The sequence below is a fragment of the Galleria mellonella genome, unplaced genomic scaffold (genome assembly GCF_026898425.1).
Source record: "Galleria mellonella isolate WM207_F2 unplaced genomic scaffold, CSIRO_AGI_GalMel_v1 utg35, whole genome shotgun sequence".
In the NCBI taxonomy this organism is placed as follows: domain Eukaryota; kingdom Metazoa; phylum Arthropoda; class Insecta; order Lepidoptera; family Pyralidae; genus Galleria; species Galleria mellonella.
Window position 1 is genome coordinate 5,538,229 of NW_026442082.1, and position 15,606 is coordinate 5,553,834.

Sequence of the window (15,606 nt, forward strand, 5' to 3'; positions counted from 1 at the left end):
TGTCGCAACTATATACTGTTAATAAAACTTACATAAAAGTTGTGTAATAAGTCGTCTTTGTTACACCCCACGACGTAAAGATTAATCTGTAACTGCGACCACAAAGTTGCACGTATATGTTGCACTGGCTTGACGGGTCATTTTTGTCGCATTGTCGTCATTGCGAATATAATTCGGGCATCTTTCGAAAGCATACACCAACTTGTTACGGACTGGTCATTATATTTTTTGTTATGACTGTAATGCTTTATGAGTTTGTTGTACTTTTGAATTAATATACTTAAAAATTATAAATTATAATAATCATAAAGATAGTGGCCAATTTCATAATGTGTTAAAAATATGTTTAATATATCACTTTTTATTAAATGTAATAATTTCTCTCAATTTCAAACTTTTTAAACTTCGAACGGATTTCAAATAATTAAAAGGAGTATAAATACAATGACCTGTCGACTCACTAGCTAGCTGTCATTTACCATTTTGACAGTCGATATATTTGACAGTTTAATGTCAAAAATGACAGCTGACTAGCGCGGTACATGCAACACATCAAGAGTTTGCACACAATTTAGTCCTCAAGCGACATCTAGTGCTCGCTCGTTATTTCCTTTAATAAAGTAAATAGAAATACTTTAAAAAAGTTGCGTTGTTATTTGAAATTATTATTATTATCAAAAACCAAAGAGAAAAATAATTAAAAAAATGTAATAAAAGATGTAAAAAATAATGATACTTGTAATAAAAGATATTTATAGATAAATGTTAAAAGTATAGTGATGATTTTATATAATGTAAGATAATGGATGATAGTGATGTATTAGTAAATTAAAAAAAAAAAAAAAAATTGACCCAAATATCACAAAATAAAAAAAAAATGTATTTCCATTAATTAAGACTGTCCATTCGATGTCACAACATCTGTATCATCTATCAATGAAAAAAAAAAAAAAACAATTTTTAAGGACTATTCAATTACAATCATAATAACGTGTAACCATTGCCTTAAAAAATAAATTACAGAACAAAATACATACAAATATATCTTTTCAAATTCCTACTTTGTTTTAATTCGCTATAAGGCAGATTTTTGATTAATCATACAATAATATGGAAAATTGTTTAAATACATTTAAGATGATACGAACATTGCCTGCTTAGCGGTATAAACCACTTTAACAGCAGCATTCTTATGACACAAAAAAGTCAACAATAATGTTCTAAATTTAAATCTATTCTAAAATCAAACCTATTTATTTGCTGTCATTTAATCAGTTACTTAGAAATATTCATTTTCTAAAAGTACTTTGTCTCTGTTCACTCCCTAAACGCCCTGCTGGAACTACAACTATTCCACGACTGCATAAGAATTAAAAAAAAAAACACTGTGAAACTACATGCTCACACACACACGCACACACACACACAAATGGTGATGTTAGTTATACAATATATATTATTAATCAAAATTAGAATGGTAAATTAAAAGTAAATAAAGAATAAATTATGACATATTATTTATGATACCATATTTGTATGAATTGAGTTAGAACGAGTTGTGTGCATTTCTCACGATGCGGGTGCGACGCGGGCGCCATCTTTTTTTCTTATTCAACCAAGCGTTTACTCAGCATAGAACTTTTTCTGATCATTGTAAAGCACATGCGAAAATAACCTCTATTTACTGTAGTCTGTATACAGTTATAATAAAATATTGCATACAGATAAAAGCGCTATTTTTATTTATTTAAGCGTAATTATTTTTATAGCATTATATATGGACGCCATTAAGCTGAGTAAAAACTAAGTGTTGTGGTATGTGAATAAATAATTTATTGATTGACTAAGAAAATAAAAAAAGTCGCCATGTTGCGGATGTTTTTTAACTGGCCACATTAAGATTTAACGGTATTTTGTTGCCATATAAAAAAAAGGATTTTATTTTCTTAGTCTGGGTTGACATACTTCTATATTGCATGCGTGTTAGATACTCAACATCATTCAGCATTCAAAATGTCTACAGTTATTTCCCGTAAGTCAATTTCGCTTATGAAATAAAATATTTTCTTTTTTAAATTAAAACATATGCCACATAAGACTGTGCCCAAATATAAGTCTTGTTAACACCCCACATGATCAGTATTCACGAATATAAATTTGGAAATTTCAAATGCACGACTTTATAGTTTTTTTTTTTTTTTTTTAATATACTAACTGATCGACGTGACTACACCCTATCTGTTGGTAAACGAGTAGACGAGAGTCCAAATAAGAAGATAGCCATCCCAGCTTTACTTCTAGTTTTCCTCGGGGGCCAAAAGTTTACTATTAATTATATTAGGATTTTCTTTTTTTATACCACTGAAGTGGCATACAAGCATACGGTCCACCTGATGATAAACGGTTACCTCTGCAATACCAGGGATAATACACGCGCTTTGTCGACTCTTAAAAGACCTCTTTACCCCTTTTTTGAAGAACCCCATTTTGTATTTATTGCTGTTGCTTTACATAAACCCACCAAGTTAAACAAACCTCTAGTGCTGAGGGCGTAATATTATGAGATTAGTACATTTAAATCGACGGGTTATACAAAGTAATAGCAGTGAATTTACAGGGTACAGGGGGATAAAACCTGTATCGTCAGGAATGGCAACGAATTTATCATGAGCGAAACAGTATATTCTGTTATGTTCATGGTACTGCTCATATCTATAGGCCACTTTCCATCAGATGAGCCGTCAGCTTGTTTGCCATTCTAAGTAGCATAAAAAAAAGTAAATCCTATTATGATTTGTGTAAGGTAAACTTTTTAATCTCCCTTCTATTGGGCTGGTGTAATTTTTATTTAGTTTAAGTGAACAGAATTCACTGAAATGTCATTGACCCCTCTTCCCATAATAATACACGTAACATGCAACATTGAGTGCTATCGGGCCGCATGCATCGGCGTGCGTGCTTACCTCGTCGCTGACGTACGGACGGACACAACGCCTGCTGCTAATCACAGTACGGTTACTGATGATGTATTATTACATAATTACTTTTAACGATAAGGTCGCCCGTTGTTTTCTCATTGTGATTATTTCTTGTAATTGTTTATATTTGTAATAAGTTTACTATTGTAATCTTTTGGAGGAAACAATAGAGTATCTATTTGGATACAAAAAAAAAAAAATTAAGCCGTGTGGTCCCGGCATAGAGTAGGAATTTCTTTACCGTGTTGTTGTTGTAAGAGACAATGAACCCGTGGAGCTATCGTCTCTAGACTAGCTCGCTACACCCACTGCGTCAGCGATTTTTGAAGTTACCAAATTATTAGAGGTTATGGATAAATAGGTAATAATCTACATAAATTAACGACCTACATAAATATAATGAAAACAACGCAGGAAATTCAAGTTTTTTTTTTAGTGGATGATAATGGAATGGTAACCCCGCCCGCGCTATCGGTATACACCAGCGGGACACCAGTGAAGGATGATAGGTGATGACGAATTCGTTTGCCATTTGTCAGGCCAGGGGCCAGGTTTTATAAAGGATGAAAAGATTTGAAGAACCCCATGCTGTAGTCTCTTGGGAAACCTCGGCAGGGAGCTCGTTCCATAACCTGAGTGTTCGTGGGTGGAAACATCTTTGAAAACGCGCTGTATGCGACCATTGAGGCTGTAGGACATGAGAATGTAGATGCCGGGACCTACACGACATATATTGTATATTTATTTATTTTGTTTATTTTATTTATTTATTTCATTTATTTATTTATTTTATTTATTTATTTTGTTTATTTATTTATTTCATTTATTTTATTTATTTATTTTATTTATTTATTTTGTTTATTTATTTATTTCATTTATTTTATTTATTTATTTACCTTATAATCATCAGTAACCGTGCCGCAACGTGACATACTAGTTATTGGACATACATACCATAATCAGGTGCGAGTACATACCCAGTGTACGGACGGACAGTGTTACTACATATACATAATCGTACGCACTCAACGGTAGTCACAGACAAATAATAACAAATCAAGTATTAATTCATTAAAGGTACACAAGAAAAATTGATAAAAAGTTCCATGGATATATTTATAAAAGTACGATTTGTCTGTATGTATATAGCTATAGTAATTTAGACGTTTTTAGAGAGAGAGACAAACGGTTGCACTTGTACAAACACTTGACATTACACAGACAAACGTTAAAGTAGTCCTTTAATAAATTAATACTCATATTTCTACATACTAGTTTATAAAATCAACACTAAAATACAGTCTTTGGTTCAATACAGCATTCGATGTTATGGAGAATAGGTAAAAAAATGGACCAGTTTCTTGTATTCATCTCCATTTTTTAATATGGTATATATTTGCTTATCCTCTCAACTGTGCGCATCTGTGTCGCGTCCGCTCAGCGGACATATAGATAATAATGTCATATATACTGAGGGCCTACCATGAAATGTTTTCCGAAACGTCGGAGCCAAACGAAACACAAATTTGATGTTAAATTTACATAATAAATGCCGTTTGGAAATAATAAATTAAGTCCGAAATTTCGGAATTTCATTTCATGGTAGACCCGCTGTTTTGTCTAAACTAGCTTGGCGATAAGCTTAAATTATTGTAAACAAACCACCTCTTGTCCCTAACGCCAATGTACGTAAAATAATGAAATAGGAGACCCAATTGAAGAGGGACTTTCTTGGTCCTTGTTTATAAACAAGTGCTATATAAAAAAAAAAAATATTGGAACATAAGCCATTTTATTTTTATTTTATCAAGTATATAATATTGTATAAAAAAATATATAATTTTACATCCAGCAAAGTCTTAGTTTTTTAATAATTGAAAAATAAAAGATAATTTATAGGTGATTTTATTTCTCATAGAACAGTTGCAATTCGAGTGTAGTGTAAAAAATTACATAAAGAATCTAGCTGGAATACAAATCTAATCTAAATTTTGTATAATTCCAATTAGATTACGGGAAAATCAGGTTTTTTAAACCTATACGCTAAAAATACCTAGTGTGTGTAAAGTCCGCTCACGGGACGCCACAGATGTGGATTCTCCACCATTTTGCATGACACAGTTGAGAGGTTATGGACTACGTAAACGATCAAGCGTCTCGTGTCACGCATACATCTGTGGCCGCTTGTTAGACATTTTTTTTTTATATTGACATTATAAATAATTTAATTAATATATAAGATGATTATTAATATATTCTAATGGTGACCATGAGTTAGTTTGTGAATGTTTGTGATTGACGTGCTTTATTTTATTTTCAATTTTTCTGATCTATGGAGCCTACATTCTACGAGTCCATTAGGCAATCTGCATTTATATATATATATATATATATATATATATATATATATATATATATATATATATATATATATATATATATATAATAAATTTTCAGAATCTTTTTACAACTGACGGAGTTATGAGGTAACGAACATAAAAATAACACAACCGAATTAAGAACGTTCTTATTTTGAATACAGTTAAAAGTATGCTAAAGTTTTTTAATTTCTCCTGTTTATTATATATAATAGTATGTAGTAAGCCCCTAATAATATACTAAAATATAAAAAATAATCATAAAAAAAATAAGAAATATTAGTATTTACAATAACACCGAATACTGTACTGATCCCACTATTGCTATCTCTATTTTTTTCTATTACACCGAGTAGTAAAACATCAGATTTGATGTCTAGAAATTAATTGAAATTATGTCCCTTTTTAGTCGTTATGAATGTGAGTATTAAGTATGGAGTATGTTCCAATGAATTTTAAAACTGTATGTATTTATTTGGGGTTAATTGTATGGAATGGAACTTAGTACTAAAAATATGTAAACTAATTTACTTTCCATAGAATTTTTTGGATTTATTACTAAATTTTAAATAATAAAATTAAAAATAAGAAAAGACAATTTTTAATTATGCATGTACTTCTTAAAAACAATAGGATTATGTATTGAATTGAATTTACCTAAATTTTTTTAAAGTATTAAATGATGTATCAGTTTTGTACTTTTATAAGATTTAATTTCTAAATATTTTAAAAAAATATTACCAGAGTAATTATTTATTACCCTCGTAATTATAATATTACAAAAACAAAAACAATTTTGTACTATCAGTAAATATGAACATTCCTTTAACCAATTATATGTACATATGTAATTACAGATGTATTAAAATTTCGAAATTTGTATTATTTTGTGTATGCGTGTATGTACTACAGTGTATGTGTACAATAACATATAAACTCACCTCGGCTTTGTCTCTCAACAGTACACGAACGGTTTCGGCCAAATGCGGCAGGAGGCGCCCTCTGGCGGGAGCCGAGAGGCATAACGGTCCGCGGACTAATTCTAAGAGCGCCAGCATCCGTTGCTTGCTCAGCTTGTTCATTGACAGAGCGCTTAGTGCTTTAACGAAGAATGCACTAAAATAAAAGATAAATAAATAATAGATTTTACTCCACAAAAAAAAAATAACACTACAATAATCTACCGGAGTAGAGCTGAATTGAAAAGCACTTCCTTTTTTTAAAGGTAGTTAAAAAACACATATATCTTAAACCTTAGATCAAGTAAGCAGCAAACTATCGATAGATATGTTTCCGTTAACACATATATGAAAAACAACAATATTCCGGATGTTAGAGCCTCGTTCCAGCTCATGAATACCATATCCAATAGATTACTTGTTAGTTTACTACTCTCTGTAACACTGCGCGGAAGATCAGCCATTACATCGACGTAGCGTCGCGGAACGCTTACGCCTTAAGTCTAAACGACCATATAGTCGCCGATCTTCTGCCGGCGGAAGATCGGCAACAACGAATTGCACATTATTTTATGTAACACGTCACACTTAGCTGCGGTGACTATTCGCGTCGGTAGATATTCAAGCGATCGAAAGTACGCTGAACGTGTCTTCAACATTCGGTTGCCGATCATCCGGCGCCGAATACACGCGACTGATCACACACACTAAATGCGGCGCTAGCCTAAGTCTGTTTGATCTTCCGACTGGGAGATCACGTTACGTGATGTCATATGTACCTAAGGTCGACAGCAGGATAAACCGCGAGCGCGTGAGGTACAGCATGCGGTAAATACTTGAGCGCCGAGCCCTGGCAGGTGAGCGCGTGGTCGCCGCACCGCATCAGCCACACCAGCGCCTCCAGCAGATCCTATCAACAGTTATAACAGTTATAGCTATCACATTTTTTTTTAATCGATATAAATGAAATGGTAAACCCGTCGCGCTATCGGCATACACCGACGGGGCACCAGTGAAAGATGATCTCTCTCTTCGTCCTCTTCATTACTAAAGGTCGTGTCCTTGAAAGGTGTCTGTTGCCTCTCTTATAGAAGATGATAGGTGAGGATGAATGCAGGTCAGTTGGCCCACCATGATGAATTCGACAAAAATTAACCATGATTATTTCCAGGGAGAACCGCGTGGTGGTCAACTTGAGAGGGTTTATTGCTAGTAATTGAGTTATTAGACCTCATTACTAGCAATCCCTTTCCCCCCCCCTAGCTCTCACATTTTCACTAAACACAAATAGTATATTTTTTATCCAACAAAGTTAACAATGTAATGTAATGTAAATTGGACTCTATTTTCCGCGCTTAGCTTCTCATTTGGATTGTTGTGCGTGTGAATCATGGCTTGTACAGCCAGACCAGCTCCGCTCAGAAGCGCAGGCGCTTCTTGGTACACAAAGTTAACAAACTATACACTTATTTGTCAACTTTGTGTATCAGGAAGCGTACCAGGAAGCTCGTCTCGTTAACCACTTAAGCATCTCGAACGAGACCCTCTCGCGCGTCAAATGTGTTCCGATTTGCTCTATCCCGAGTACCTCTCGCCACTTATAAATATTATGTTTATATTTTTATCTGGAGCGATACCTTCTCGCCCGTTTGTATTTCATAAATATAAAGTTGCTAGCAATAGGACTGGTAATGATGTCAGGCCGACTTCCACGTGGTTCCCCCTGGAAACCATCGTGCTGAATTCCAGATGTAGTAATCACGAGGGACTGCCTCCCCCCCCCCCCCTACCTGGAAGTGCGCGTGGAAGGCGTGCGGCGCGTGGTAGGCGAGCGCGCGGCGCAGCTGGCGGCTGCGGGCCACCACGCGCACCAGGCTCTCCACGCACTTCATGCACGTCAGCAGCCGCTTCAGCGCCGCCTCGCCGCCCTCCGCCGTGCGCACCGCCCACGTCATCACCGAGATCAGGTTCCTGCCACACACACTCTTCATTTTTATACCACTGTGGTGGCAAACAAGCATACGGCCCACCTGATGGTAAGCGGTTACCGTAGCCCATGAACACCAGCAATACCAGAGGTACTACGCGCACATAGCCGATCCTGAAGAAACCTTTTCACCCGTTTTGATGAACCCCTTGCTGCAGTCTCTTGGGAAAACCTCGGCAGGGAGCTCATTGCATAACTTGAATGTTTTTTTTAAGTAACATTCGTAATACGAAAACATATATTTCCAACAACTTGTAAATTATTAATACAGGTAAAGTTTCCACAAAAAAACTGATAAACGACAGATAGAATAAGTGGCAAATATGGAAAAAAAATAATACAAAACAAAATCCTCTTTTGCGTGGTACTTATATCAATTTAATTAAGCCCACATTCAATATATACAAAGAGAGAAACCGTTCTGTTAAGGCAGTATCTGTGGTATGTCTTTGCTATAACGTAGAAATAAAAAAAAAATGTCAAATATGGCTAAAAAAATATACGAAAAATTATAATAACCTCAGATTATACACGCTCAATATAAAAAATAGAGGCTCTGAAAAGAAACAGTATTACTCATATAATTTATAAAGCAAAAGGAATAATACATACATACATACCTACATATCTGTCACGCCTATCTCCCATTAGAGTAGGCAGAAACAATGGAACGCAAAATGCTTCGATTCGAACAATCCTCTTTAAATAATAGAATAATAGACAGCTTAAAAACTCACTCGTAAACAGCCGCGTCACAGAAGCTCTGCTCTATGTACACGTGCAGTACAGGCTGGAAGTGCTGGTACTTGTGGTCGGCGACTAGCGATATCACGCGCAGCAAGCAGTCCAGCACTAGGACGCCGTAGCTGTTCTCTGAATAGCTTTTACGGTCCTCTTCCACCTGGGTTTGGAATCGGATCATGGATGTAATTTTTTTCTTTTCAATAAGATTGGAAATATTCTGTGGATGAGATGTAAGTCTGTGGACGAATTTAAAACTAGTAATGATCATCATCATATCGGTCTTTAACCGGCCACTGCTGAACATAAGCCTCCCCCTTGATGATCTTGCCAGTGTTTGCCACGCTTGGCAGGCGGATGTTTAAGAAGGACGCTGCTGCCAATCCCTCGCCGTCCCTTAGTCGCCTCTTGCAACGCCCACGGGTAAGGAAGGCGTGGCCTATTCTAGGCCAGAACTTACAGGGTCAAAACTAGTATAATTTATTATATATTATACTACTTATTTACATAAAATTATTTATTTATAGGAAAACCAGGACTATACCAGATTAAATACATACAGTTTAGAATCACAAATCAAGCCACTAATAGGTTTTCACAAACCTATTTTTCTGCCATCAATATACAAACTGTTATACAAATCCCAGAGCAGAATTGACATTACCTATGCCTGCTGATACGATGGTTAGGAAACGAGACAAACGCACCGAGGTCAGTATGGCGAAGAGCGCGTCGAGTATGTCCTGCAGGAACTTGACGATCTCCTCGCTGGGCACCAGCAGCAGGTTGGTGAGCGCGCCGCGCAGCGAGCCCTCCTCGTGGTGCGTGCTCCACTTCAACACGCCCAGGATCTCCTCTGCGCACCGTGTAGAATGAATAATCAATACATTTTTAATGCGATCTTAAATACGTCAGGGTTTTATGAGGCGCGAGCGCGAGCAGGCCGCGCGTGAGGCCGCGCGTGTGTACAGTGTGCAGTGTGCAGTGTGCGGCGTGCAGCGGGCGGGGCGGGGCGGGGCGGGGCGCGGTACCTCGCTGCGTGAGCTTGTGGAGCAGAGCTTGTGCGGCGTCGCGCGGCGCAGCGGGCAGGCCGCGCGTGAGGCCGCGCGTGTGTACAGTGTGCAGTGTGCAGTGTGCGGCGTGCAGCGAGCGGGGCGGGGCGGGGCGGGGCGCGGTACCTCGCTGCGCTGGAGCGTGAGCTTGGTCGCGCGGCAGAGCGCGGTGGCGCGCGTGAGGCCGCGCGTGTGTACAGTGTGCCGTGTGCAGTGTGCGGCGTGCAGCGAGCGGGGCGGGGCGGGGCGGGGCGCGGTACCTCGCTGCGTGAGCTTGGTGGAGCAGAGCTTGGTGCGTCGCGCGGCGCGAGCGCGAGCAGGCCGCGCGTGAGGCCGCGCGTGTGTACAGTGTGCAGTGTGCAGTGTGCAGTGTGCAGTGTGCAGTGTGCGGCGTGCAGCGGGCGGGGCGGGGCGGGGCGGGGCGCGGTACCTCGCTGCGTGAGCTTGGTGGAGCAGAGCTTGGTGGCGGCGGAGAGCGCGTCGCGCGGCGCGAGCGCGAGCAGGCCGCGCGTGAGGCCGCGCGTGTGTACAGTGTGCAGTGTGCAGTGTGCGGCGTGCGCTGCGTGAGTGCTTGGTGGCGGCGGAGAGCGCGTCGCGCGGCGCGAGCGCGAGCAGGCCGCGCGTGAGGCCGCGCGTGTGTACAGTGTGCAGTGTGCAGTGTGCAGTGTGCGGCGTGCAGCGGGCGGGGCGGGGCGGGGCGGGGCGCGGTACCTCGCTGCGTGAGCTTGGTGGCGGCGGAGAGCGCGTCGCGCGGCGCGAGCAGAGGCCGCGCGTGAGGCCGCGCGTGTGCGGCAGTGTGCAGTGTGCAGTGTGCGGCGTGCAGCGGGCGGGGCGGGGCGGGGCGGGGCGCGTCGCGCGAGCGCAGAGCTTGGTGGCGGCGGAGAGCGCGTCGCGCGGCGCGAGCGCGAGCAGGCCGCGCGTGAGGCCGCGCGTGTGTACAGTGTGCAGTGTGCGGCGCTGCGTGAGCTTGGTGGAGCAGAGCTTGGTGGCGGCGGAGAGCGCGTCGCGCGGCGCGAGCGCGAGCAGGCCGCGCGTGAGGCCGCGTTCGGCGCCGGCGGGGAGCTCGGCGCGGCGCGCGGGCAGCGCCAGGCACGTGGCCGCCGCCTCCGCCTCCACGTCACCCCCACCGCGCTTGTTGTCAATCTGCCGGGCGCATACATTTTACTATGTTTCGCGGCATTCCTCCCATAAATAAGAGAATGCCGTTAGCATTAAGCCCTTGTGCCGCATCTTTTAACCCGTAATTTTATTTAATAAATAAGAGAAGAAATACTACCTCACATCGACTAGGTCCATTCAGTCATTCCGGCGTGATTGGATAACAAATATTTAAATTACAAATCTTTACATTTTTTTAATTTATATCACTGAAAAAGCTTATGATCGACTTCTCTATCCCCTCCTCTTTTACATTTAAAATTAAATTACACTTCTTCATCGTTAAAATAAAACCAATGAAATAAAAAGCAAGGTCCCTAAAATAGATCCTTGAAGTACACCTCAGAACTCGAGCGATAGAAGTGTCACTAGTATTATCTAAGGTAATACATTGCTTTATATTGCGTATAATGATTGACGTACATACATAGTAAACGCAGAACACCGATAAAACGATAAATAATGATAAGTTGTATCACTAAGATTTCCATATCGACCTTATCAAAAGCCTTTCGGAAATCCAAATACAAGAAAATTGCAAATAACTAAGAAATATGACTTAAAATCGATGTGTTTAGTTACATAATTAGTATATCTCTATAATCCTCTAATAGAACATGCTCTCAAATACTTTGGCAAGTGATAAAATAGAGCGGTACACTCATCAAGTCACCATATCAACTTACCTTATAGACGCAGAGTGTATGCGTATCATCAGGCGTAGTTGTCCCCTCGCGCTGCATGAGCCGGAGGTACGAGATCGCGAAGTGCCGCTCCGCGCGGTCCTTCGCCTCGTTGGAGCTGCGATGTCGGTACAGAAACACTAAATGTGCCTCTTTGAACTCCTCGATGTTAAGACACACCTAGGTAAAAAGATAATATGACGACCTTTATAATAACTTCGAACTAGATTTTATATAAATGCATACATGAAGAATGCCAATTTTGCAAAGACCTCTCCATCAAACAGTATATGATCTTCACCATGAAGAGCAAGTACATGGTGAGAAATTTTTACTTTATCAGAAACACCAAATTTCTCTGACGTCAATTTGTTTTCCCCCAAAAAACTAATTTCTTCGACTCCAAAAAATATATAGAAAAGATGAAACAATTATATTTACCTTGAAAACTTCCTGCCAGCGCGGCCGATCATCGTGGTAGTATACCAAAGAAGTGTATTCGTCTACCCGTGGGCAGCCCTCGCCTATCGATATTACACCCTGTCCACAAAAATAACATATTCAAAGATAGATAAGAACACAAATAGGTCAATGGATTAAAAAAATCTTTTAATCTAACCGAGAATGGCTTTCCGTCTTTGTCGACAACCCTGACGGTTACTTCTATATTTTTCTCTGATGATTTGCTCCCCTTGGAGAACGATCCGCAGACGAGGGTCACATAGAGGTCGTTACGTGCGTCTCCAGGCATTATCACTTCGGGGAAACCCATCTTGCGGGCGATGGCAGTATTACCAACAACTAAATGTGGGTTTTCTTCTCGGATCTGAAAGTTAAACGAACAATTAGTAATCTATTTTCACTTCAGCCCCTCACATAAATGGCAAACGGGGTCTTATGCGGGCGGTATATGAAACTCTTTTGATATATTTGCCACTTGTTTAGATGAACAGGTCCTATACATAGTAAGCAGAACAGAAACAAAACGGAATCTATTCTGATACTACTCCGACTGGGGTTGATCGAAATAACTGACAATCACTCAAACCCTTAAGTTCTGGAATGAGTGCAAAAGTCAAATGCATGAGTTCCACGCAATTTCAGAGAAGCTTTCGAACATTCAGGTTGTCACGGCTTTCCCTAAAAATTACAACATGGGGCTCTTCAAAAGGGCGTATTAAGGTTTCTTAAGGGTCGGCAACGAGAGCGTGACAATCCTGATGTTACAGGTATCCATAGACTACAGTGAACCCGTTTAAAAGGGGGAAAAGGGACTGTTAGTAATAGGGACTAACAGCCCCATTGCTAGCAATATAGGTCGACTTCCACACGGTTCCCCCTAGAAACCATCATGGTTCATTCCTGTTGAATTCGTCACAGTGGGTCAACTGACCTGCTTTCATCCTTATCGATCATCACTGGTGCCCCGCCAATATATACCACTGGCGGGGTTACCAATGTCCATTTTTATCCTTAATAAAACTTGTTTACCATCCGACCGTAGGCTCGTTTGCCACCAGAGTAGTATACAAAAAAAAAATCACTGTCCTTTTCGTGTTACGTCAAGCACTGCACTTTTACGGCTGTATTTCGCTTCAAAGTGGCAGTTAACTTATAGAACAGGGGTTCCCAAACTTATTTTGGCTACTGTCTACTTTGAGAATAAATTATTTTCAGCGCCTCCATTTTTGCACCTACTTAAAAACCGCTATTACTTCAAGATCAACAAATCACCCCCTAAGCCTCTACACAACGCCTCCATTTTTTTCTAGGTCTCGTACCGCCCCCCTTTAGGCCTGCAGCGCTCACAAGGGGGCGTTATCGCCCATTTTGAGAAAGGCTGTTATAGAATATAAAGGTATATTTATAAAAACTTAACCCTCAGAAAAGGCAATATCCTAAAGATATGGGCGTCAGTGTTTTTTCTTGTTTATTATATATATATATATATATATATATATATATATATATATATTGTTATTGTAGTTTGATTTACACACATACTCGTACAATACATCCTAGTATTGTAGTTTAATTCGGTTTGATTTCTTGGCCTTCGGAAGTACAATATCCAAACACAATTTATAAGATTGTATGTGAATGAAACGATCAAATCAAATAACATAAAAAAAATGGTCATTTTACATCACCTGTTTGAGGTCCCCTTCAACCAGTTGCAACATCACCCACAGCCCTTGCGAGTGCTTGGTGTCTTTGAGGTCTCGATTGGTCATCACCTTCCGTAACAACGAGTCCATGTTCTCTTTTTCACAACTGTGAAATTAAATTAAATTATCCATAAAGATTTTTGATAGTTGACGCTCAAATTACTGGTCTGGAAATACTGGTGGAAAAAAAATGGTCATCGTCGTTTTTGTACATTAGATACAAAACAATGCGACATTTTCGATAAAACGAGACCGGTTTTGATGATTTTCAATTGACTTTAAAAAGAAAGAATTTCTTAATTCGGAGATTGATTTATTTGCCAGAACATTGTTTTTACAGATATCGATTTATTGTGAAGTACAAATGTTCGCCTTACAGTATAAAGCATGCAAAATCATTATTGGCTAGGTACAAGTTACATTACATCTAATACATACATATGAGTTATACATTTTAAATTTGATATCTCATAACTTCGTGTTTTTCTTTTTTATATAATTACGTCAGTTGTAAACCGATTTGAAAAAAATCTTTTTTTGTATAAAAGTATACACTTATAGATTGGTCCCATACGAATGTTATCAAAATCGGTTTAGTGGTTTAACTTTTAAATGAAAATAACTGATTTTAGCATAAGTTTTATTACATGTTTTATTTTAATCAAACGTAATTATTCCCTTTATGGGGGGGCTTATGTTGTACAGTAGACAGTTAACCGCTGATATGATGATGATGATGATGATTTATCCTTATATTGGTATTATTAAAAAAAAAAAACGCTACTCTTGTAGTTTTTCGTAACCTTTTTGTGTTTCTGTTACAATAAACACCTGGTCGTGTGGTCCCAGCATAGAATAGGCATCCCTTCCTTTGCCGCGGGTGTCGTAAGAACAGACTAGGAAAGGGCGAGGGATGGGTAGAAGCATCCCCCCTAAAACATCTCTAAAACCTGACTACAGTTGCCAATTTGCCCGTCAAGCGTGGCAATTACTGGCAAACCTTCCCAAGGGGGAGGGGATGTTTAGTAATGGACTGTTAAAAGCTAATATGATGATGATGATGATAAAACATCTGTCCAGTTTAGCCGTTTAGGGCATTTTAAAAGCCTAATTATATTTGTTTATGTCAACACGAGAAGTTGATTACACAGTAGTAATTTTTTTTTAATAAAACTACAATTATGGTAAGCGATATATTTAAAAGTATACCTTTTGATGTCCATGGTGCTGTTCATATATATATATATATAAGCGACGGTTACTGCTTTGTATTAGGTGGAGCTTGTTTGTCGTTCTATGGCAAGTGTGTCACGGGCGTACTCACGCGTAAAAGGGCAGCTGTATCTCTTTGGGCGGGTGGTCGGCGGCCAGCAGCCGCGTCACGTCGGCCGCCGCCACGCCGCCCGGCCGCCGCAGCGCCGCGCCGCCGCCGCCCGCCGCCGCCACCGCCACGGAGCTGCGTCTGCGCACACGTCACATAATAACAACTAAATAACTACTGA

General features: G+C 39.6%; 1 protein-coding gene across 1 annotated transcript in view; it reads right to left on the bottom strand.

Moving 5' to 3' along the window:
* The window catches only part of LOC113513816 (dedicator of cytokinesis protein 1), a 63,952-nt gene that overhangs the window by 23,934 nt on the left and 24,412 nt on the right, over window positions 1-15,606 (bottom strand). The window contains exons 8-18 of the mRNA XM_052896909.1: window positions 15,429-15,566; window positions 14,087-14,210; window positions 12,556-12,762; window positions 12,378-12,476; window positions 11,940-12,116; window positions 11,049-11,238; window positions 9,751-9,899; window positions 9,040-9,203; window positions 8,106-8,286; window positions 7,095-7,225; window positions 6,298-6,472 (exon numbers count right to left, since the gene is read on the bottom strand). Coding sequence (XP_052752869.1) covers window positions 6,298-6,472; window positions 7,095-7,225; window positions 8,106-8,286; window positions 9,040-9,203; window positions 9,751-9,899; window positions 11,049-11,238; window positions 11,940-12,116; window positions 12,378-12,476; window positions 12,556-12,762; window positions 14,087-14,210; window positions 15,429-15,566 — 1,735 coding nt within the window. The remainder of the gene's footprint in view (window positions 1-6,297; window positions 6,473-7,094; window positions 7,226-8,105; window positions 8,287-9,039; window positions 9,204-9,750; window positions 9,900-11,048; window positions 11,239-11,939; window positions 12,117-12,377; window positions 12,477-12,555; window positions 12,763-14,086; window positions 14,211-15,428; window positions 15,567-15,606) is intronic.